This window comes from Hyposmocoma kahamanoa, unplaced genomic scaffold (genome assembly GCF_003589595.1).
Source record: "Hyposmocoma kahamanoa isolate Upper Pololo Valley unplaced genomic scaffold, ASM358959v1 55111, whole genome shotgun sequence".
NCBI classification, from domain to species: Eukaryota; Metazoa; Arthropoda; class Insecta; order Lepidoptera; family Cosmopterigidae; genus Hyposmocoma; species Hyposmocoma kahamanoa.
Genome location: NW_020653825.1, coordinates 14,670 through 41,432, shown reverse-complemented (window position 1 = coordinate 41,432; position 26,763 = coordinate 14,670). Strand labels below are relative to the sequence as shown.

Here is a 26,763-nt window from a genome sequence, read left to right as displayed (position 1 = left end):
CGATTTGAAGTTCTGAGTGGCGCTGCAACTGTAGTGGGGAGGCGTGTCGCTTTCCACCAGGCGCACGACTTGTTCAACCCAACCAAGTGACCTTGGTTATCATAAAAAAGTAGAAATTCTGAAACGTATAAAAGTACACAGTAGCAAAATGGACGCTGTAATTTTTAGTCACACGGCTCTCTGAGTCTATTGTCTGTTCTGGCAACCCAGCCGCTCCCACACTTCTGCAGGTTACTTCTGGTCGGAGGTCGGTTATCATTAGGGCTATCTGTATTTTAGAGACAGCTGCACGGAACAACGATCTTGTGCTCAGGTGAACCATGTCCGGAGATTCTTAAGCCACAAAGTACGCCTTCTTCCAGGTGGTCGTTTTCCTTGGATTTTTCCTTGCATAATTAGTGGGAGCATCATTACGCATTAAAGACCAAAGTATTGTAGCTTGCATTTTTTGGCAGTACTCAAGAGTTTAATTTCTTTTTCACCATCTGCAACACTCTTTCATTTCACACTCTATTCGTCCATGATATTTTCAACATTCTTCTATTTATTTTAAAATGCATTTAGAATGCTTATAAGCTCATATTTTGAGTTAAGATCCAGGACTCTATGCCATACAGAATAACCGAAAACACGTAGCACCAAACACAGCCTGGTGATCTTCAAGGATTGCAGAGTAGATAGCTCAACATTAGCAAACTCATCGGATTGTACCAATTATATAGAGGAAGGCAACTTTTAAATCTAAGTTTCTTTTTCATATTGCAAAAATTTAAAACAAAAACTCAAAACCTCAACTCCATAATTAAGCAACCTCCTTAAAGTTACTTTGCGATACACCGTCAATAACACCAATTATTTAATTGAAGTGTAATTTGATATTCTCTAATTATTGTTGAATTGAAACGATTATATGAACTGCACCTACTCGAAATATGGATACCTACATAGATTTAAAGTGTATGTATTGTGTAATATAATCGTATTATCGCTTAAGAAAGAAATGAAACAATGGTAACTCATTTGTAGCGTTCATAAACTGCAATTTAAGCCAAATTGTTCTGAGTTCATTTTCGTGTTTTGCCGACTCAGCTGCTCTCTCCCGCACAGCCGATGTGCCGTTCTCATATCGTATACGTACCAAGGTATAGTTATAACTAATTATCGAACGAGAAGAACTTCTGTGCGGTATCTACTTCAATGTACAATATCTGCAATTATATAAGCAGACTCATGTCAGCTTTACTAGTCATCTAGTATTGACTCTTATCTTACACCAATTGAGATAAGATTAGTTTTTTTTTAAATAAACATGGTTAAAATGTAACTTGTCTTCATACTGAAAATTTAAAATGCGTAGATGTAGTGAATTGACAGTGAAGTGACACGGCTCAAAAAGATCTGACAAAGATATTATCTTTATTAAACAAGTTACGCAATTATGAAGCAACGGCAGAAAAATAATGGTAGAATAGTAAACACGTTACAAAAGAATGTAAAAAACATTTTAAAAAATGCTGCCCTTGGTTTATTACATTATAATTAGTGTACAGCAATATTGTGTATGTTGTTATTATTTTAAGCACTGTGAAAATGGTTCAAAATATTATCACCACAGTTAGTAAAGAGGATATTAACGATACGAGGCCACGTAATCCTTGCAATACAATACTTAGTGAACTATATCGTCGCTATTACAGAATGATGTAGTCGTAGTTACCCTGACTTTTCACACTACATTGATATATGATACCGTAGTAACAAAATATCATCAAAATATACATTATACAAGCTCCAGACACTTCAGTGTATCGTTTACTTATAAACAAACGGTGCGGGTTTGTAATATAATATTGAATGATTCAATAAATAAGCGCTCGAAAACGTGTACACCAATTTAGAGAATACATATATTGCGAAACTAGCTGAACTTGATTCTAGCCTAAATGACCAGACAATTTTACAAATTGAAAATTTTGTTTTAGCTAGGTATTTCTCTTCAAGAAAGTAGAAAATGAACCGTGTGGGGGTTGAAAATCAATCGGGTGCGCATCCTACACCCGAGCCCTATATGAGCGAGCGTCAACAAGTACTCTCCACTGCGGGGGAGGGAGGGGCGCCCTCAGTGCCTCACTACGGCAACCATGCTATATATGTTTTAGGAGACTATTTTGAAGCATGTATTAGGAGACAATTTTGAAAATCTTTTATGGAAATCCAGAATTATTATTGAAAATGTGATGTAATGCACAAAGAGTTAATGTAGCTGCAATTTTGTAAGTTAATCATATTATTATTATTTTCTCAATAGTAACTCGTATGACGTAAGTACATTGATATACTAGAGTACAGTTAGGTATGGATACACTCGTTTAAGAATAGTTCATTAGCCACCTGGATTAAACATAAATAAAAATAAAGTTTAATAAACTCTACGAACAATTCAGGCTAGTCAAATAATATAAAAGTGAATGTCCTCTATTGAATACAAAATCATAGTTCCCCTTAAACGAGGGGTCGAGATTCAACTGGTGCAATGCGGCGTCCCCTCCCTGGTTTGTTTTTGCCATTGTCTGTGGCGCTTTTGGCACGCTAACCGGCCGCCATTCCCAGCTCCCGAACTATTACAGCCGAATATTATGTGAAAATTTTATTATAGCGTCTGATTTCATCTGTTCTCAATGCATTCATTGATTATTTGTCTAATTTGCTACGTGTTTGTAGCAAATTGTGATTTATATATTATATTTTCACGATGATCCACAATACTGACACATTCAAAATATTTCTAAATGGTAATAAGTAATCATTATAGCAGCGTATAACGCTTAAATATTATTAACACATGATTGTATAGAATCAGCACCGACCTACTTTGCTAGGCGTATAATACATGGTTAACGTCACAGAAACCTGCGCAGCCTTCTTTCTTTCTATGAATATTTCTGTTTACGCACGTTGCGGCAAAGACTACTCCGCGGAAACACGCCCCGTCTCGCTGCTCGGCTTTGCTTGATTTGTGTGTTATTCGCCTTAGCAAACGCGTTTATTACAACTAAACATTTTTTTTTGTACTAAAATAATAAAACGAAGTAATACTAGAGCAGAAACAATTCAACCAACTCTTTCCGGCCATAACATTTTCATTTTGGTTTATTGACTTATTTATCGATTTTAATCCGTACCTTATTGCACATATACAATACAGAAAAAGGAAGTGAATATATTATATTTAAAAAAAATATATTAACACGCCGACCAATTTTTACTAATCAGCTTAAACTATATATAATTTGAGTCAACCCGCGACCGTGGAACGTGTAACCGTTCTGAAATATCGGGAAAATAAAAAGAAATCGTGAAATATCGTGGTTAGAAACCTGTTATTACTGATAATCATTTAGTGAATAACCACGAAAGCCTTAAAATCTAATAAATTATTCAAAATAATGCCTATAGGCCACATTCAATATCCAGCAAAAATTAAAAAATTATATCCTCCCTCTGTACCCCTTTAACGGCTCATGAACCCCGGAACCTACCCTTTCTAGAAAGATGAAGAATTTAATTAGCAACGCCTGTCGGTCTCAAAGGCTGTCACACGGTTTTTTTTTTCACTGCATTATCTCACCTGAAAAGGCTCCTATAGCGCCTTACTTCTTGAATCCAACAAAAAGTTGTTGTTGTTGTAAGGGATTAACATCCGGTTGAGATGAATCACCTCAATATCTTGATAGACGTTACCTTCCCTCGACAAAACTAGTAAAAGGTAGAGAGAAAACTTCAGTGTAGAAAATCTAATGGTGCCGGGCAATGTCCACTCCGTTCTCGACGGTGCACATCGAACGAAAAAGGAACGCAGTGCCCCGCCAATTTCCGTAGGCAGCACTTTATACTTGCCTTACATCAGAAACCACGCGTGCGTCAAATTGCTAAACCCTTCAGCAATAGAAGGGCGGGTGCGAGATAGCAGTTAACGCTCTCTGTACCTTCCTTTATAACTACTTAAACGACAAGGTGCTGCTCTCATCGACGTCACAAATGTGTTTAACTCAATCAACACACACACACACTTTGCTGAACAAAGTTGAATTACACCACGTCAAGTTTACAGCGGTTTAACTTCAGTGTACTGAGAAAACAAACTACGTTCTACCGTGGGCCGTGCGAGCACGGCGATCCTCGCCATCTAAATCTAAATTTAAACTTAATTTTCTTGTCTGATTTTTAGATAATGAATCCCTATAATACTAATACATATATAATAACAATAATATAATCCATATAAATCTATCTCTGATAAGGCATTGCACATCCTGTCCGGAAAGCCGGTGCCCGCAACAAAATGCTAACAGAACTCCTTTGTACGACTATGCTAATATATATAGCTGCCTGCCCTTGGTTCTCCTAGTCGATTTATTACTTTTTTAGATGTCATTTCATACAAAGAAAGAGCAGTGTATCTCCACAGATGGGTTTCAACTTCGAAAGGTGCTGCAGGTACCCAATTTCATATATTTAATATAGCCTAAATTTTAGTAGGTACGCATTGAATGTTAATATAAATTGATTTTAGGAAATAATAGTTTTATCTACTATATAAGTCTTGTTTGTCCTACAACGCTTACAAGATACTTAGAATCTTTGCATGTTTGTTTTTAAAATTTGCCATAATCGCATTGCAATGCTTGGCAAGCCGGTAGGGTTTCATTACCTTTGAAAATAACTATACGAGCACTTGGCGACAAAGAGTTAAATATATTGATCGCAGCGGTTAGTGATCTATTGATTAAACGTTAGTATTACTCACATTCACAAATCAAATAATAACCTTCTGATATTTTAATAAACAATTCTGCTCTTGATACTAGAAGTAGTACAATAAAATACGTAAATAAAGTTTGACTGCACCGATGTCTTACTTCTGTCTGTAACTGTACCGCGTAGCAGATTAGATACCGAATTTTACGATACCATAACATTTCAGAGACAAACAAGATCGCAATAAAGCGAGCGCTGATGTCGTTGGGTTGTTTTGTTCATTTGCTGAACGGCGGCGGTGTCGATACACACGAGCCGACTAATCGGATGATCGGTCTTACCTCAATTTCACGCTACCACAACAATTCTTTTAAAAACCAGCAAAAAATTGAAGCGTTTGTGGCTTTGAATTTACTTTGTTCGTTCGTCGAAATACTAAATACACGCATGGGCCAACAAATCCAATATTGAAATCAAATTTTAGGTGGAATCCATTTTCATTTTTAAAACATACTGCACGAGGAGATTTCCCGGATTAAAATAATTAAATGCGCAGCTTACAAGCGTTCACGATTTGTGTTGGTTTTTGTGTGAAATTGTATTTATTTATTTTATAATTGTTTTAGACTATTTATTATTATTATTTAACTGCCTCCATGGCCGAACGGTTACCAAGCCGGACTGACACGCAGAGGTCCCAGGTCGGATCCCCGGGCCGGGAGAAATATTTGGATGGCTTACATTTATTTCTCTCGTGAATTTGGGTGTAAGTTGTGGTTGTCTATGTGTGTGTCCATGGCACCTGCAACACAGGGTTTCCCTAGTGCAGGGCTATGTTGAGAGTGTGCGTTGTTATTATTAATAATAATTATTAAAATGTTATATTGTTTACCGTAAAAACTGCGATGCTGGTCAGGAATTTTGCACTGTAACACTGTGTATATTTCTTAGTATTGCTGTTTTCTCCGGAGCACTTTATAAAGATTGGGCCATTAATAGAGAAACCGTTTGGAATTCCTAATTATCGCCTGTCGGATAATCTGCCTGTTTAGACGACTGCCGGTGTCTTCACTAAGCCTTTGGTTTTAGATGGGCTTTGGCTTCAGAGCTCTTAGCTTTACTAAGAAGCACTTAAGGTTCCACAGCTTTATAGTTCGTGTCAGACCTGCTTTGATGCTACTGCAGTAGTTTATTATCACGCTTTATTGATTCCCTAATATCAAACTGGTTTTATTGGCGAACACTTGATGCGCAATGCAGGAGTGGAGATGGGGGGTGTATGCAGCGAACCATTTCATTACATGGTTAGCTCTTTAGCTTCATACATTTGTGAAGTTAAAGTTTTCGCTGTTTTCTTTACACTTATTTATCGGCGTTAGAAAGAAAATTTTAATTAACCACAAAGTACATCTAGAGTTGCTTCTTCCGATCAAATCAAGTGATAGGGTCTTTTTCTAAGAAATATTGTGCATGTAGTATGAATTCTCATAACTCGTTCCTGATTCGACATGAACCTGCCCTCTAACTATTCTTCTGCTATTTAGATAATCTTACCAGGCTTTCAAGGCTTATCTTATAACCTATTATTATCCTAGGCGTACGGATTTTCAACATATTCGACGCGTCTAATTTTTGTACATAATAAGCTGAATTTCTGCCCGATTTTCTTTCTTTAATTAACCGACGTCAAAAAAAGGAAGACGTTCTTAATTCAACTGTACGTTTTTTTGTATGTATGTTACGCGATAACTCCGCTATTTGTGAACCGTTTTTTATGATTCTTTTTTGTTGGAAAGAGGGTACCTTCATAGAGGTCCCATTTAATTTTGAAGAAAATCATCCACCTCTGAGGGTGGCTGTTCACGCATGAAGATTCATTTTTATAAATAGCGCCTAAATTTTATTATAACGAGCAATTATTTTAAAGGTTGATTTTGCTATTCTCCAATTCAAGGCGTTTTCTCTCAATATACATTGAGTAGTGAGAACCGATTTTTATTATCTCCTGTGTCTTGACACAGTCGACAGACGGAACTTGCCCGTATAGTGTCGGACTAGGGGATGAATCAGGGTTTGCGCACTTTCCGGTAAGTTTTCAATAAGTAACCGATATCAATAAATTTGGTAATTATATGTTATTCCACGTACTTTTGAGGTCGGTTTTTTTAGTACTCTGTACTGAGAGTAAGTCCTCCACATTTTTCAGAGCATATCCATGGATTAAATGAGTATAAGTCAAATTTGTATTTCAGCAAAATCAGATAGCATTATCATTCTTCAGACAAACCCCGGGTTTATACCAAATTTTTAATAATTAAGTAATATCAAGTGTATATTCAAAAAAAATCTCTTTAGTTGCCTTGTACGGCATTAAAACAGCCAGTTCGGTAGTTGCATGCAACAAATTTGCAATTGAAAAGGAATGGATCAGTATTCCACTGGCTACAATTTACATTAGAGGTAACAAAAAACCAGGTTAAATAGTTAAACTTCTTGCCCGTGGACCACCTGACAGGTTCACCTCGTTGGATAAGGTCAATTATTTATTCCCGTGGTACACCTATGAGCAATTATTTCTACCTGTGGTTCGTCTATGTTCACCTAGCGACTTTTCTTTTCTCGTGAGTCACATTCAAAACAGAAAGCAGAGGAAAGAAAAGCTAATATTATTCTTCAAATACGCAGATGAACTCTGAATGAGAAGTAAATTCAACGAAATATTAAACGTGTTTGGCGAACGTCATAGAACAAATAATATTACAGTAGCTTAGATTATCTAAAAAAATTGTTTTAGATTTCTCAGGTCTCAGGACCAACCCTTTCGCTCTCTCGTTAGGTTCATTCAATTCCGGTTTTTATTCTCACTCTTTCACTGTTCATTCGGTCAGACTTTGAAACTTCTTCTCACTTCCTATTTCTGTTCACGAAAGTACTTCGTTAGCTACTTTTGAATTGAGAGTTAAGGAGCATTATTTATCTGGTGTTCGATTTTATAGGTATTATTTATGAAATATGTATTTTTTTAAATGTTTATCTATTTTATAATAGTTTAATGTTATTAATATTGTTTTACATAATTCTGTTTTTTGTGCACGTAAGCCCGTTATTGTAGTTATTAGGTCTGCAGGAAGAAATACAATAAAAAATTAGTACTTTAGTATAATTTGGTAATATTGTAGAAAAATAAATAATGTGGGTTACAAAACTTTTGCTCTGATCGCCTCAATTTAGTGACCGTCACGTGTTTAAAATATAAGATACATTACGAAAGTACTAGGAGAGATTTATCTCCAAAAAATCTTTACGTGTATTAATTAATTAATAGTTAAAGTAATTATTTTTTATTTCACATAGGCTTACTTTTGCTCACAGTCTCTCCTGATGGAAAGTGTACATGTGGACGTGGATTGTGTTAAAACGATATCCTGATACAAATTCAGTTTTACATTCCTTTTTTTGTGTACCCTGTTCTTAAGAATTCAAGTTGAGAACCTTATTAGAGAAAGTTATTAGAGTTAATTAAACAAAATTTTATGCCAATTTACAAAGCCTTTATATAAGAATGAAGCATATTTCAAATAAGTACGTGCTTAGTTATACTTGTAAAGGAACCAAAAGGCTATTAAAGGAAGTCCGGTAAGATTACATCAACGGATAAACAAAATAGAAACGTTTCAAAGCATTATGAAAAATAAATTTTAGAGATATTTTAAAACTTTCCTCCTATTTCCTCGATAGTTGCCGGTTTGCACTTGAGCTTTAATTCCCTTTCGTTTTGTTATAAGTAATCGTAATATATATATAGTAATAACAAACTCATCATTTGTTTTAGGCAATGTTTAGCCCGTATTTATTAATTACAAGAAGGACTATAACACTGGTAAAACATATTTTGTAAAAATAAAAATAATAACGTATTATGATTGCTAACAAATTATAATAATAAAAAAATTTTAAATTAAATGTTACAAATGAAAAATCAGTTGATAAATATAATTACATTAAATTAAAATACAATAACAACTTTTTTAAATTAAACAATTACGGAATGTTTCAAATGTTCCATTCCAAGGAATTGTGTAACAGATTATTGACATTATTTTGATAAATATGAGTAAGCAATAAGTGTACATACGATAGGTGTAGAATGTCTTGAGGAATTAAGAATACTAAAAATAAGCAATGAAAAGTTACGGCAACCTAACAGCTCATTGAATTTATAATGTAGGTAAAAGTTGAAGTTAGAATAAACAATGTAACTTTAACTTTTATTTGAATTTCCTCTTACGCACGACTAAACACATTCTAGAGAAAGGCAAATATTTATTCACTGCAAATATTCAAATAGCTTGCAGCGATGGAAGCTAGGTCTGTACGACAACATTTGTGTTGATTGCAATCCTCACATATTCCGAATTAAATTATTTCGCAAAAACAATTTGCGAATGAGTTTATTTTACCTTTTTTAATGGAATTCTGTTGTAAATAAAATAATACTTGAAGTTTACAGTAGTAAATACCACTCACAAACTATTTAATAAGGCGAAAATTATGCTCCACAAATACGATGTGCTTGCTCACAACCAAATAAACCACAGCAAAGCAGAGTCTAGTTCAACTAAAAAAATAATATAACAAATAAAGAGAACAACAAAAAAATAAAATTGAAATAGGAGTGTTGAGCTGAACATACCAAAAAAAGGCCGTATCTTTTCAGGTTTATTTTTCGACTCAACTTTTATCCATTTTTCATCAGGGGTTGAAGAAAAACTGCTATTAAAGTAAAGCCTAGCACATTAGGCTGGACCTCGTAGGATTTTTGTTAAAAAAGGCTAATTAAGGTGGGCGTCTATCTTTAGCGGAGCGCACCTGTTTACTGATCTGACCACAGAGTACATGATCTGACGACGATCATTCACTTTGAGCCGCTGGTAACTCTTGGACTTTTTTTCCATCCTCTCTAAGTGGTTACTACATTTCTAATGTCAGTGTAGTGTCAATGCTAATTATAATTTTGACTTCATTTTTATTAATAAAAAAAGGAAATATCCCTAGTTAATAAGATTAATGCTTATAAACAAATATTCAGAAAACTACCATACATTTATGCACTAAACCATTGAGATAGAATTTCATAATATTGTTACTCTACAGCAAAACTTTGCAAGTCTTCAACACTGTACGCGAATAAAACTGCAAAGCGTCCGACATACCGATTTATTCAAGTGGAAACTTCTTTCAAAGTTCGTCCATGGAGACCTGCAATTCTCGATACTTCATCAAAGGCAAGATTTTGTTCAAAGATTGCATAACGGCTGCGTGAGTTGTTTTACAGTTCGACATGAAATACATTTCGATATTTTTTTCGTCGGATCCATATTAAAGACCGTTTTGTTTTGAAACTTACTTAACGTCTTATTTGTCTGACAATTAATGAATATTTGTCAAATCTTTATTTGAATAAATAAAATTATCTTTATTATTACTACACAAAATGTCGATTGCCTACCTTTGTTTGTTTTATTCTTATTTGTTTTTTTTATACAGTTCTGCACATTTGCTCTGGCAAATATCTACTTTTCTTATATTTTATTTTATCATAGTGTAAAATTGTGCAGTTGAATTTTTCGCACGTGAAACCAAACACTGTTGTAACTCAAAAATGGTGAATAAATGATTTGAATTTCAAAAAATCTAAATGGATCTTATATAGATTTTAATGTGTTACCATTTTGTTATGGTAAAAATAACCGACTTTTCCACTACGAAACCAACATTAACACGAATTAAAAATGCATTCTTTAGAAAAAAATATTTAAGTTCAGTTCGTTTAAGTTTCCATTCAATCGTTTCTTTATGTTTGTAATCAAATCAAATCAAAAGTCATATAAATTGGAGGTTTGTTTGTAGAAGACACTATTTCCATTTTAGTTTTTCATTTTGTTACAGTCCGTTCCTACAACGGTTTGTTACTGTTTGCTATTCCATTTGCAAGCTCGATACAAAAAAAGCAATTTTGTTTCTAGTAACGTAACTCTAGAGGCGTTTTACCGGCAAGTTGCGAAATTAATCGTAAAATAAATATATTGATTATTACATGCATTTTAGAGTGAGGAACTAGAATTGAGTAACAATACCTTCCTAAATTTTTGTGTAAAAGGTACAGATAGGTTATAGAGTCCTATAATACTAAGTGGAACAATACTAAACTACTGTATACAGTAGTTTAGTATTGTTCCACTTCAATAAATTTTTTTTCGTCAATTTATCATCATCACACATTGACGAAAAAAAAGTATTTTTTATTAACACATCTAAACAAATTTTGCATTATACATACTATACACTCCATAAGTACAAAAACTATAAAAACAAATTGCCAATAATTGTACACTACGTAAAAATATGATCCTAAACATATCTGATGCAGAAATAACCATTTTCGCGCTAAAACTGTATACTGTATTTTCAAAGTTGATTTTAAATTAAATTGAATAGAAATTTACGTTATTTGTGTTTGTTTTTATAATGCCTAGAGATGTAATCTTGTTGGTACACATAATAGTGAAAGAATTTTATCTTTTTAATATTTCTCATTTACGTTTGTAAGAATGCCTAATTTACGACATTTTTTTATGAATTTAAAACTATTCTTCTTTTTATCACTGTCGACCACTATTTACTTATATAACATAATCGATTTATTAGTCTGTCTTGATTAGGTTTTATAAATTTTAGCTGCAACCAACTGCCACCTTGGACAAGGCTCCGTCACTCGCTTAAGCTTACGCGATAAGTGCCTACCGCTGAGTGCGCCGACGGACGTCGGCGCAAGCGCTCATAGAGTGTCGCACTCACATCTGAATGGTTGTACGGCATGTTGCGTAAAAAAACCGTTGCAATGTCGAGAACGCATTAGCGTTTAAAAGTAAATAAATACATATTTAGAATCATGCCTAATGTAAAAAAATACATATTTATTTTCAATTATTTTATGTAAGCGAATTTCAAGCAAACGGCTTTTGAATCATTTCTTTCTGTGTTCTATCATCCTACTTTGTTTTCATTGTACCTACCCACTTTTTATTATCGGTACCTAACCTAGGTAAGGACTTTTTTGTTCATGGATTTTTTACTGCCTCCGTAGCCGAACGGATACCATGCCGGACTGCCACGCAGAGGTCTCAGGTTCGTTTGCCGGGCCGGGAAAAATAGTTGTATGGCCTACAATTATTTCTCTCGTGAGTTTGGGTGTAATTTGTGGTTGTCTATGTGAGTGTCCATGGCACCCGCGACACAGGGTTTCCCTAGTGCGGGGCTATGTTGAGTGTGTGCGCTATTTATTTATAGCCGTGATACGTTAAATAGAATAATCTAATTTAATATTCATCAAGAATAATAATAATACAACTTATTGGGTCAAAGTGCGACACAAACACGCCAATGACCTCAAACTAGAGAATTCCCGTACTATGAGTACTAGAGTAAATAGTTTCATTTGGGGGCACAACCCAAAACACCCAGACGAGAGCAAATTTAGTAAAGTTCATTTCGAAAATTAGTCCAACCGGGTATCAAACCATCAACCGCCAATTGAGAGGCAACCGTTCTCCCATCACTTTACTAAATAAATAATTGTAATTTCAAAGTCTCAGCCTTTGCGCTTTCAATCCGTTTTGTTCAAACAAGTTCATTGTGTTTCAAACATTTGCACACGGCGGACAACCTTGCTTTCACCTGTAGGAGCGCAAGCTTAGGTTCCTTTTTGCTCGTAGATGGCGCACGGTATTATTAGTAATATTTAGTACGCTTTTATAGCGTATGTATATTCGATTTTGTATGAGAGTGATGTGTCTGCTAAGTAGTAACTGTTAAGTAATCTGTGCCTTGGATTGTGAGAACACATTAACTAACTAACCTCAAAAACCAACGAGTTTTAATTTTGAAACTAATCATTTCTATTGAGGGTATTAGGATTAATACTGCATGCAATAAAACAGTGCATAAAATTCTGCTACATGGAGGGAGCATAATGAATGCTGCAACCTAGAAGCACGAAATAAAGACTACGGAAGATATCGTTTCAGCCCTTCGAGAAAAACTCACAGCAATTACGGTTCACGGCAATCTGGCAAAGAAAGATATTCACATGCTCTTGGCTTCGGCGGATCCTTCTATTATTTTTTTTTTATAATACCGACAGACGGGACGAACAAGTCGTGCGCCTCGTGGTAAGCGATACGCCTATCCATAACAGTTGCAGAGCAGCACCCTTACCCTTCTCAACCGGACGCAGTAATGCTCACATTACTGCTTGGCGGCAGAAATACGTAAGGTGAAATACTTCCCTGGGCGAACCCTTTCACAAGGAGCTCTACTGCCGCTGAATGAATAATGCTAGCAGTACCTTCAAATACAGACTTTTCACTTCATGGCTGTATCAAGACTTTATTGGTTCAATGACTAATTAACGTCTATGATCTAATATTAGAACAAATACAGAATTTGCATAATAACTTTTAAAAGCTAAAAGTAACCGATCTATCCTCACCGTAGGCTTTTCAGGTAGAAATAAATGATACAAAACTATTAAATTTAGTATTATTAATCTAATATCTAATATTATATAATGTAAATATTACTATGAATCTAATATTGAAAGAATTATTTTAAACGAATTGTAATAAAAATTATTAATACCGAAAATGTTAATTATACGTATATTTTGTAATCACAAAAATATTTATATCATTCTAAAAAACCAATGGCCCTGTTTTACTATAAAAGCATAATATTTTCCGCGGTGCCATACAAAGTGCACCACTGACACTCATCATAATTGCATGCGGTTATCGATAGTAGGTACTCGCAAATTAAATACTGGTGTGCTTAATATAATGCAGCAGCAGTACATTCAGATATTTAGTATATAAGGGGAACAAGTGAAAACCCATGAAACCGATAATCTACGTGAAACGGGTAAAACCTATGGCATTACTAACTGTTTAAACTGCATACGTTTAACAGCTATAGCACAACATCTTACACAAAATGACAATAACCCACCACCTCATTTAGATATTACGCGCGCTACGCTAAATCACTGGATCGAGCGGCATAGCTATCAAGTACTGTCGACGGAACGTCACTACTAACTACCACGTTTGGTTCACGAAGCCATCGAGATCACAAAGTACCAAATGTTTAACCGTGAATGGATTGAAGCTATCTATTATAAAAACAAAAATGTTTCGACTTCAATTTCGCTTTTTAAGTGTACGCAGTGAGTGTGGTTTGTCGGAAAAAAAGTAAGTGACAATGGTTACGCTACAAGTGATCCAGATGAAGGCGGTCGTCGACAGCGAAAGAGGGTAGACAGATATGTCTGCTCTTAAAGTTATCATCTACCGCTGGCCAGTTAATCCGTGACCATAGAGTAATATCGGGAAAACAAAAGAACTCATTCCGTGGTAAGGAACTTGTAATTAGTGATAAACATTTACTGCTTACGTTTAACTGTTGGCAGGGCCCCATTCTCGATCCATAAATGTCCCAGTACATTACAACATGGTGGATATCGATCTGAAACCCTCAGAGCTCGATATACGAGGCAGTATCCCACCACTGTGTATATGAAACCGAAACATACCTGCATGTCGGAGAAGGTTCACAGCCCTCGGAAAAAGAGTGAAGTCCCTCAATCCGCATTGGCCAGCGTGATGGACTATGGCGTAAACCCTCGCCTGAGAGGAAAGCCGTGCCCGTAACAGTAGGACGTATAAATGATGATGAAATTGAAACAAAATCCTCCGGTACATCCTAATATCTAATATTTTTAGTCCATCACTTTTATTCGGTAATACAAATACAAAATAAAACACTGTAACTGCCATTTGTCTTGACCCTGTGAAACCTTGTATTGGACAGACGGGAATATTCGGTTTTATCTTTTAGATATACGTTACATTTTCGGTTTTTAGATTAGTTCTGAATACACCCGTTAGATGCAAACTTTGATTCTGACAAATTGAGTCACAGTTATACAAAATGCTATACTGAAAATTAAGGAAAAACGTTTCCTGTCCTTGTTTATAAATAGAACAGAGATCAACCACTAATATTTTTTTTACATTTACACTAAGTAAAGTTTACAATTGTTTAAGTTTTTTCGATGGACAATGGATAAATAAATATCTAGGTGCCTCATTTTTTTTAATTACGCCGGTAATAGTAAGTATGACAATCTTCTGCATAAATATAGGTATTATTAACAAAACCCCTCCTTAACCATAGCATTTCATACTACTACTTATATAGTGAATCGATTTTAAGATTAATTATTTCCAAGGACTGAAAATTAAATCACGCTATTTAGCTAGGTACGTTTATTGCATAGATAGATATAGTTATTCTTTGTTTGAGATACCTCCCCGTTCCGCGCAAAAAACTAAAGCACATTTTCCCGCTGACTAATCCTGATCGTCGGGGTGGGATTGCTACACTCCAACAACTAAGGGGCTTTCATATACATTATATTTTAAAAATAATAATGACGTCAATATTGTCCTAACAGGGCTTTTTTGTCAATCTGCTGATTAATAATACCATTACACTTTGAAATAACACAATGTAATTTTTTGATTCAAAGTGTTGATCTTGTTGGTTTCTGTCCACGGAAGAGAAAAAACAATGGAAATGCCTTAATAGAAACCACGGAAGAAAAAAACAATGGAAGGGCCATAAGCCTCCATTACTATCGGAACCGATGTCGCCAAAACGCAACAAACAAAATGAAAAACACTTTGAAATCTTGATGATGATTGGTCATGGTTTCTAATTTACAAACAAGTAACAAATTCTGGATTGTTTAGAATCGTTTATTGTTTGGAACATAATTGAAACCTTACCCAGTCGTTCAGTGACAATTTGTATTTTATATTGAAACTTATTCGCCGTGCTGCCATCTTGCGGCCAGTAGCTAGACTACGATGAACGATTAACGTCTGGATCAACTCGATAAACAGAAAATTGAAAATTTATTAAAATAAGACTTATCGGTGTTATAAAATACTACTACGGGGAATATTTTAGTGCGGCTATCATTTTTGCAGTCAATAAAGCATTTTTCTGTGATTTTAGATTATTAGCGCGAAAGAATGACACAATCATACCCATACAAAGCGAAAATGGCGGACTGAGTTCAAGTAGGTCTTTCGAGACATATGGTCGTATTCCAGAACTCTACTCAATGCTCAAGTCAGGATTTGAATATGATTTCAAGCACTGGAAGTACGACTCTAATGGCAACTACTTAAGTATGATTTCTAGTGCTTTAAATCATACTTAAGTCCTGACTTGAGCATTGAGTAGAGTTCTGGAATACGACCCCTAATGTTGGCACACGTCAGACGCTAACTAACCACTTCTACTGTATTTATTGTTCTACGTTTCCGTCGTATCTCGTATATATTATAATATTTTATTATATTTCTATATAAAACAACTGCTCTACCTTAATAATCACAATGTATTTTTAACAATATTCAATATTAATTTGGTGCAATATAACATGGCGTCCTACCAACCCTACAGTGAAGCGCCAGCGGTCAGCTTTCATTTACTGCATTCCCTGCGCCGTAAGCCACTAAACTCTCGGATTACTTGTGTCTCCGTTCTGTATTTAGCCATTCTCCTTCGGGACTTTCTGCTAGCTAAGAACTCCATTAATAGCGTTTTACTCGACAACTTATCTGTTTCGAAATAAATTGGAATTGGTGCTTAATTGAACGCGTTCAACAATAGATTGCAAAGATACTCTCAAGCCATAAAATAAACTGTTTCTATTGTTTGGAGACGTTAACGATGGGATTTATATTTTTTTAGAATTCGTGCCATTTACTTCTTCTTTTCAAATTAAGATCGTATAAATAGAGAACTGGCAAAGACAATTATTTTACATGAGGCACTTTCTCTGTGTTATATCATGATGCCGCTTAACAATTCGTACCCCTAGGTTAACTAAAACAGTGACTAAAGCCACATGTGACTATATTAGTCAAGAATGTATTTGTCACATGAAAGTCATAAAAATAATACGAACTTCATGAATCAAATTCTGCCTTCCGCTAACTAAAACGCGGCTGGTGACAAAAGATTTTCTTTTAATATCGTAATAAAACCATAATTGTAATAACCAGTTTGTGCTCTATCTTTTGCTATTTCAAACGGATATTTGACCATTTGTCACTTAGCCGCGTTTTTGGTAGTAGACGGCAGAATTGCGTATATATGTGAAATTTTATAACTCTCCTATTAAAGCATAAAAAATTTTCGAACAATTTCGATATTAGAATCTTTAAACCTCTCTAGAGAAAGTTCGCATTTTGCATATTTGGTCTTTACATCAAGGTTACAAATTTATGTTCTGCTTTACTTAGCACGACTTTAATCGATCTATTGTTCAGGAAATAGCCGCAACGCCGAATTGAGTGTGAATTCAAAAGGAATTTATAAGCATTTGTTTGTATTTCGTTAAAATAAGCCTGAAATATTAAAAGCCACGCCGAATTTCTCGTAAAATACACTTCATTTGGAGGGGTCGCGAATTGGCAGCTAATGCAATTTATGTGAGCCGTGTTTGTGACATTTAGAATTTTAATAAAATGTAAAAAAATATACAGCCGAATTCATTAATCTTGCTATCATATTTAGGATGCCATTGGTGCTCTTACGCGGTCTCAACCTCTGTGACGCACTTTTTTTGAGCATCAATGCGTAAAAAACATTTATGCTCTGGCCATACATACAGAGACGTACGCGGAAGCGTTCCGGGAGCAGGAATTTTTGTATTGTACGAGTTCATATGAACTCTGCCACACTGACATACATTACAAAAATTCCCGCGCTCGGAACGGTTCCACGGCCAACTCTATGTGGCCTAAGCATAACACACGCATTCGCAAACATGCAGAGGCGCTGCCAACGCGAAGAAGCCTCAACATAACCCTAAATACGTAACAACACACAAGACGTTATAAGCTCGCTGAGTCAAGTTGGTCCATAGAATACATAAAAATTATGGCAATAAGCTCTAAAAGAGTTATTTTTACATTTATGGAGCACCTCTAAGCCAACATGTTACCGCGCACCGACAACGCCCTGTGCTCCCTCACAACAACATCATCATCTCCAACATCTATGCTATACTTAGACCGAGAGAGACGATTCAAGGGTATATCATTTAAAAGAAGCGGTGGAATATTATTTAGGCCTTTATATTTAAACACAAGAAACTCACTCTTCTTTTCATTATAACTTAGTTCTTGCATTACGGCATAACTTTCACGTACATTCAGCATCTTTCTCAGACCACTGATCGATGGGGTCAGCAGCGCCATATCATTTACGTTTTTCGTTTCAAAGAAAATGGTTTAAGATTTAAAGAACGAAAACTCATAGGAAACATGTCGAGTTGTTATCGCGTCGAGATTTTCGCGATTTGGAAATGAAACTATTTTTTCGAATCTTAATCGCTTTAATTCTTTTTTTGGGAACTATCATCTGGATACAATATTAATACTTATTTATAAAGATAGTACAAACAAAAAAAATGCTCCGCAATTACGAAAAGAATCAATATTAATGTATAAAAAACAAAGACTGCGGAATCGTAAGAATGCGTCATCAACGTGACTGCGCTGTCGATTGTAACAACTTCTAGTCTTACTCATAACCATTTGTTCTTTAGGACATATCCACAGGTAAACGCCACAAGTTGACAAACCATAGCCACAGGTTGCTTGCAAGTTATTAACTCCGGGCATAACTCTTGCAGCCCCTCCACCCGCGTTCGCGGTCTATCTTTGGCCGTCACAGGGACCCTCTCGCCCTCTCGTCCTCCCGCACTCCTCACCACCTAGTACCTCCTTACCAACCTACCTATTAACGCTAGAATCGCGCGAAGAAATTCGACGCGAGGTTCTCAATTCGACTGTATGTTTTTTTGTATGTATGTTACGCGATAACTCCGGTATTTGTGAACCGATTTTCATGATTCTTTTTTGTTGGAAAGAGGGTACCTCCACATCATCCACCTCTAAGGGTGGCTGTTCACGCATGTAGTTTCATTTTTATAAATAGCGCCTAAGATTTGTTATAAGGAGCAATTATTTTGGTTGTTGATTTTGCTATTCTCCAATTCAAGGCGTTTTTCTCTCTGAATGTACTTTGAACCGGTTTTTAGAGTACTCTGTACTGAGATTATTATTTATTAGTCTGTTGCTAGCCCGTAAGTAAAAAATGTGATATGACCTCCTAGTATATAATTATCTTTCTCTGTCATTACATTTTTTCCAATTGTCGTTTTAGTACTTGCAAGCAATACGTATTTACTCGCACTTATGATTTAAGTAGGCAGATATGTAACTGCTTTTTATTCGATTACTATAGAACCAAGAAGATTTATTATGCGAAGAATAGTTTGAATGTAAATAATTTAACTTGTGGGTATGTCTTTCGCTGTAACTTTAACGCTTCTAAAGTTTTTCGGTCAATGGAACGCCCGTAGATTCGTATTAATAAGAAAAGTGATTGACGAATGATTTGACTGATATCATATAACCTCATTGGGTTAACCCAAGGTGTACCGTGCACCAAATAACATGACGACAGTAAAAGTGTTGTACAAACTTTATTTACCATAAGTAGTCATTTGCACGTTACAATATAATACACATTAATGACATCACATGCCCTACCGTCTTTTTTTAAACATAACAATATAACATAAATGTAACCATAATTTTAAATTTTTATTGAATTGATATTCAATTATTTTTTGTGAAATTACTCCACTAGTTTGTTATCATTGTTAATACAAAGATCGAACACTCAGAAAAAATTCCTTCGATCCGGCCGGACTCGAACCAATGTCTTCTAGCTTACCGTGCCAGACGCTATACCAACTAAGCCACGGAACGAACCAGCGGACCTCGCGATTTTTTCTATGTGCTTGCGTCATGTATTTATATTTGGTTTTCCAACGACTTTTTAGTCGTTTTAGTAGTAGCGCCATCTATGAGAAATCTATGTGAGATTTATCACATTTACAGCGACCAGTCCTGGTGAGAGATGTCGCTATTCAATGTATTTTAAATTTTTATTGAATTGATATTCAATTATTGTTTGTGAAATTACTCCACTAGTTTGTTATAATTATTAATACAAAGATCGAACACTCAGAAAAAATTCCTCTCATCTAGCGTTAACTGACTCTATGTATTTTTTGTTGTAACAGGGTACACCGAGGAGCAACCTTCCACGCAGTTCACGGCCCAACTGCCGAGCGAGGTGAGCGCGGCCCCCACCGGCGCCAATGACGCCTCCCCGCCTCTCTCTTACGCGCTTCTACAACTCTCTGCATCTGACTCGCCAGATCCACCCTTCCTGCAAGTGCCGCTCCAACCTTCTGTCTCCCCTCCCCCGCCACCGGCGAGCGGCAAGTCCATCTCTATGTGCTATACCAGCACCGGCACGCTCCTTTCTCTTCCGCCGAAGAAAAAAGACATCTACCGACCCTACTGTCTGGGCGAGCAGGCTGCGCACCTCAATCGTGCTGAGGAAGACCTTAATGCGGCACATGCCATCCTCGACTTGAGCCAACATGCGGTGTATCTGACCACTCCACGCGTGGAGCCCACCCCAGTTGCTCCACCTGAATTGCCGCCACCACCACCTCCACCTCCGCCGCCACCTGAACCAGTTATCGTCGAGGAAATTCCTCCGCCGGAACCGACACCAGCACCCACATCCGAAAAGCCGCGCGAGACCGTCGCTTATACCTACGACGCCTTCTTCGTTAGCGATGGACGTTCGAAGCGGCGAAGTTATGCAAATGTACCAGTCGAAGGCCCACCACCACCCGAGCCCAAATCTAAGTACACATGCAGCGAGTGCGGTAAACGATATGCCACTTCGTCGAATTTATCACGGCACAAACAAACGCACCGTAGCCTCGACTCGATGTCGGCTAAGCGATGCGGCGAGTGCGGCAAGGCCTATGTGTCAATGCCAGCGCTGGCTATGCACGTGCTCACACACCAACTGTCCCACGTGTGCGGAGTGTGCGGCAAGTTATTTTCGCGACCGTGGCTGCTACAGGGCCACCTGCGCTCGCATACTGGCGAGAAACCATACGGCTGCGCTCACTGTGGTAAAGCTTTCGCGGACCGTTCTAATCTACGCGCACACATGCAAACGCACTCCTCCGACAAAAACTTCGAATGTACTCGCTGCCACAAAACATTTGCGCTAAAGAGCTACCTCAATAAACACCAGGAGTCGGCCTGCGTGCGCGATGAAGATGCGCCACCCGACGCGCCTGCCTCTGCGTCAGGCTAGAAGTGCAAGAACGCACGCACACGCAACTAGGGACCGTAACTGCTGGTAAACTTAAAGTATTAATATGAATTTAGCATGTTAGCGTAATATTATAAATTTTACAAATTTAAATCTAGAATTGCCCGTGTCCGCCGACGCAGTGATACCTTTCGTGAGATCGTGAGACGGCGGGCGCGAGCACCACAATCGAGCAACGTTTCGCAAACAACGAATCACGTACGACCCCGTAGTGCCGCGGCTGTCGCGGTGATAGGCCGTAGCAACAGACGTCCCGACTTACACTTTAATTGTGTATATATTCGTCGATAAAATATACCCTTATATACATAGATGTATTGAAATATGAATGAAAAGTAATATCTTTTGTAGGTGATTTTTACAACCGCAAAGTAGGTTATAGAAGATAGGGTGTAAGTTTAGGTGTGATATGCGAGCGCCGCGCGCCGAGTCGGTCGAGCCGGCGGCTGCGCCGGGCGCCCGCGTCCTCGTCTCACCGAGGAATTTGCCAAAACTTTCCGTCCGAAGGTCCGCACATGCCGCCGCGCCCGGCCCTCTAGCGCCGGCCCGAGATACGCGCAGGCGGCCATCGCACCGTCAGTGCACCGCAACACGGTCAAAGGCCACGACGGCCTCCTGCGCGCCGCCGTGGCTGCACATTGCTGGCCTGGGACAGTGCCTTAGCGGCGCCCGCGCGCCGCATCCGCCCCGCCGCCCAGCTACCATTACCGCCTGCGCACTGTTTACTGCGCACAATTTATCTTCACAGAAAAAATAATCATCTCATAAATTTGGCGATCACCAAATATTTAAGCCTAGCGTAGCGTCTACAAAAAATTAAATAATGAAGTAACACTTCACAAAGAATTCTAGCCTAAGTCCGGTACAAACAAACATTAAGACTTAAAAAAATATTCAACTTAGATAACGTCTAAGACAAATAAGGGGGGGCGGCGGTGGCGGGCGCGCCCACTGGCGACATCACCCAGCAAACATGCCTTTAGTTGAGCGTGTGTTATACTAGTCAAGTCTACATAATTGGCAATAAATTAATCTAGAATAAGCTAAATATAGGTAACCTAGGCTAAAGAGAGCACGAGGTGCTCGGTGAGAAATGGGTATTCGAAAAGCAATAATAATGTAGGCACTTGTCAAGTCGCGCACCGCTGTCGAGTAGACGCAGCAGACTTAGTAAATCACCTGAAAACTTCGTACGTTACCTAAGGCGTGCAGTTCTGCTAAAATGTAATATTTTAGTAGAGAAGTATTTGGTTGTGTATGAACTTTTTAGATGATTTCTTCTAAACCCTGTAGAACTTCTGTAGTCCTCTAGTTTTACCTGCATTGGCTTCACGGGAGGTAAGTTAATTTTTTAGATAGAAAAGAGAACGAGAAATTTTTAAGTTTTTAAGCTAATTTTTTTATGTGGAACCATATAATTATTGTCGTAACTATATACATCATACTATTTTAAATTATAACCATATTACTGTACATTATAATGCACAATTTATTGCTCTGTATATTGGTTCTCCATTCAGTAAATGAATAACTAACCGAATGCAGCAATTAGCGCAAAAAGTGTTCTTTGCGTGTCGTAAGACGGAAATGCAACTCGTGGAAAGCATTTGAAACTAAAGCAAGTAAACCAGAGGACGATCATAATGAAGCCGGAATGCCGGAGGTAGATTAAAAATGGTTTTACAGACTAATATGATACCCACGCACAGCATAGTGACCTATGGTTTCACCTTTTCTTTTCTGGGATGTACAGTCAAAATATACTTTTATTATTACCTAACGTCGTCCTAATTTGATCATCGCGTAAATCCGTTTTCGGACGAAATCCCTTTTTTACTCTTCAAGCGCAATATCGGGCAATTAAAGCTTAAAATGTAATTAATAGACTCTGTTTTCACTATAAACTATAGGTATAATCATAGATTGTCATATAATTATTACTAGAAATTCTATTTTCTTGTGCCTACTCAAAAGTGCACATCAATGACTGTTACGAGGTTCACGAATTTAACCGACGCTATGTTTTCTCTGTTTTTTTTTAAATGTCTTAAGCTCAACTCACACTGGCGCAGAGTCGAAGCGTCGCGTCGCGTCTTGTTTTTCAATTACAACACTTGGCGACGCGTGTCGACGCGCGACGGTGCTCGCATTAGTGCACCTGGATCACAGTGTGGTCGGCGTCAGACGCCTCACTGCGCTCAAGTAATGCGCGGCGACGCGCTTCGACTCTGCGCCAGTGTGAGTTGAGCCTTAGTGAATCAGGTGTCAATCCCGTGAAGCTAATGAAACTTTGTCTTGTCTATTAAGTAGTGCCTCCCATGTCAATTCTTATTGGTGAATTTATTTAACCCTGTCAATTACAATATCTTAGAAAGAATTTCCTGATTATTCAATAAAGGAATTTTAGTAAAGGTAAAACGAGCATACTTTCCTGGAACGTGGCTTTTAACGTAACACGTTTCAAGTGTATAATTCCGAAATAATTTTCAAAAATTTAACGAATAATTTAAAGGAGAGAGGCACTTTTCTCGATTCTAGTTGTATGACCTATCCTACCTAATCCAAATTAATCCTAGTAGTGTAGTGCCACAATTTAACTACTTGTACGTAGATTAGCTCCCTTCACTTGTAACGATTTATTTTTACAAATAGGCTTACAGACAAAGGTTGCGCGTTAAAAGCAATACTGTAATTCGATAAGCAATATTAGATTTTAAGTAATAATTTATATTAATTGTTTATTAATATTTACCTAGTAGATTTTTAGATGTTTTGGTGCTTTGAAGTACTTGTAACAATTAAAAACGAAACGAATCTGACATCGAATATTATGTAAAACATTGTGATTGTTTCTTAAAAATTTAAAATTTGTTGTGTTGGTCTATTTCAGACTTTGTTTCGACTTTTATTATTTTCCTTTCTCTATTAATTTTTGAAAAATCTGTACGTCTTCATCTATACTTAGTCTAGTTTAGTCCTATGTACTCTTTCGCGTACCTCTTCAATATTTTACTCTAGCTACTAACCCTCGTTCGTCTTTCGTAGAAAAGCAAAATATTGGCTTCTATATAAAAATTAAAACGAAATATTTTATTCGAAATATTTATATTAACGTTATTATTGTAGTGGTTAATAGTAATATAACGATTAATATAAAAACCAACTTATATACAAAAATATTATATTACCTTTACATTTGATTGTAAATATTTCCAAATGTACCAAATTTCCCTTCTTTACAATTTTGTAGGCGTAGCGTTACATTTTATTAGGCATCTACTTACATAGTGGAGAAGTTATGTAGAACATTGTGAGTCGACACAAACAATTGTCGCACGGAATTTCACAAGCTGATTGAAAGTTGTCTATTATCTGCTTAAGATTTGCCGTGAGTCGATTAATTCAACCATTGCAGCAAAGTTAAACATTATTGACACAAAGTAACTACAAGGAATTAATTGTATAAAAATGCACGCCTCTTCGTTCCTTAGCGCATCGTGGATTGTAGAGTTAATAGCTAATTCGTACTTTCAACGCAAAGACATTATTATGTACCGCCACTGAAAGAAGTCATCGTATTGTTTAATCAATTGAGTTACTGACACGATAAATAGCGAATTGGTCAGAAATATGTTAAGAACTTCCTATACTAATGAATGCATGAGCTAGAAGTGCCTTTTTGAATACTTTACTTACATAAATTCTGCTACTATAGGTACACGTGTACTGAACAACTTAATTCTCCACTAACGAGGCACAATGGGAACAAAACAATATGCTCAAAAGGGTATTTCTAACTCTACGTATAGCAGTAACTAAAGTAATTTCCTCTTTTCTAAAACGAAAAATAAAATAATATCTTTAATTATAAGGACGCAACTACAGTGATAACTTTGAAATGTCCAAATAATTGTAGCAATAATGTCCTAAGCAATATTAGTGTTAACATTATTTATATTTAATGCGTGTTTCCAATTGATATGACTTTACGTAATATTACGTGCATGAGTATACAGAACTTTTCAGTGCAATTAACCAGCAACATTTCGTATCAATGTACGAAAATAACAATCTGTATATCATTATAGTTAGCTGCATGCGACGTTTGTTATATAATGGATCCACATAAATTAAACATATCGGTAAATATGAAAGTTGCCCAGAAATAAATCAAGTTTAAAACAAACTTAATTTTAACAAGGTTGCAAATTCTCCTGAATATGTTTTCAGTTACATAATCTCAGTAGACATTATACTTGACCGGTATTATTCTAATCATTATTAGTTGGAAACAGGCAATACTAGAACGATAGCAATAAATATCGACTTAAGAGCAATACTCGAAAGCAATATTATTACGTAGAATTAGCAGGGTTAGACCATTGTCTAAACCGAATCGGTTAAGTGTAGACTGCAAAGAAGTGATAATTATAACAAATTTTAAATAGGTCCTTTGTTTGCTTAGGGTTTAATCACTCAATAGATTGTAATGAAGACATAGGTAAACTCGGCTGAAATGTTAATCCAAAAGCAATATTAGGATTAAGGATGTTTTTATACTTAAGTATTCGTAACTTCATTTTGTACCGCACTAATGATTTGAAGTAAGAGCGACATTATTATTAGATTTCAATAATTGCGTAATTCTGTCAATATTGGACAATTAGAACTAGAATCCGAGTTCATTAAATAATAAACTAAAACATGGAAAGCACATAAAAGTGAAAATATATTTATAGCCTAAAAAGATTAAACCTAGATTGTACTGCGGTATAAAATATAATATAATTTTAATAGCTAAATTTTTTACAACGTACGTTTTTGCAGAACGTACATATATGAATAATCGCTATTATGAAAACCATATACAAAACAATATGTAATACATCGTCCAATATCATCACATTGTTCTGGTTTTATGATGCAATGTAATTTAAAAAAAAAGATAATTACAATAAATTTATACCTTTTGGAAGTAAAAAAAACTTTTTTGCTTGCAATTGAAACTTTATTTGTGTGTGTTAAACTAAGTCGACATTAGAATCATCTCGTCCTTGTTTTTAATATGAATATTATTGGCCTGGTAAAAGCAACAATTCTTATATTCTTTGATTATTAGACATAGAAGAATGGTTTAAACTTTATATGAAATTGTTTACAAAAATATATTTTACAATTTTTTGTCAAACTATAGAGGCAACGAGGGCAATGATTAAACAACGAATTGTGTTAATTAGAATATTTTTTGCACAACGAAAATATTTAAGGATTATTTAATAGTCTATTAATGCATATTTTGTAATAATATTATATTTATTTCTTAAGGTAATGTTGTAAGGACTTTCGGTAAAGAATTCGTAGAACAGCAATATCATTTAAGTCATTCGAAATGTTGACCTATGATTAGACAATTTTTGCATGAGTTATTTTCTCGTTACATTAGCTCTATATTCTGTAGAGACCCTTGAAAAACTACTCTGTGAACACTGTGCCCAGAATATTCCGAATATTTAGATTTTTTTTTTTACTCCGAATAATATGTAGTATTTGTTAGGTAATGTAGATAAGCAACAACAATATAAATAAGTA

At 36.2% G+C, this 26,763-nt stretch overlaps 1 protein-coding gene and 1 long non-coding RNA gene across 2 annotated transcripts in view; both read left to right on the top strand.

Moving 5' to 3' along the window:
* Positions 1-22,022, top strand: part of LOC113229352 (transcriptional repressor scratch 2-like) — a 56,108-nt gene extending 34,086 nt beyond the window's left edge. The window contains exon 2 of the mRNA XM_026462909.1: positions 20,054-22,022. Coding sequence (XP_026318694.1) covers positions 20,054-21,156 — 1,103 coding nt within the window. The 3' untranslated portion in view covers positions 21,157-22,022. The remainder of the gene's footprint in view (positions 1-20,053) is intronic.
* On the top strand, positions 3,249-9,964 carry LOC113229355. The gene is made up of 3 exons (XR_003310409.1): positions 3,249-3,368; positions 4,302-4,497; positions 9,913-9,964. It is a non-coding gene; the product is annotated as an uncharacterized LOC113229355 (long non-coding RNA).
* Positions 22,023-26,763: the final 4,741 nt, after the last annotated feature.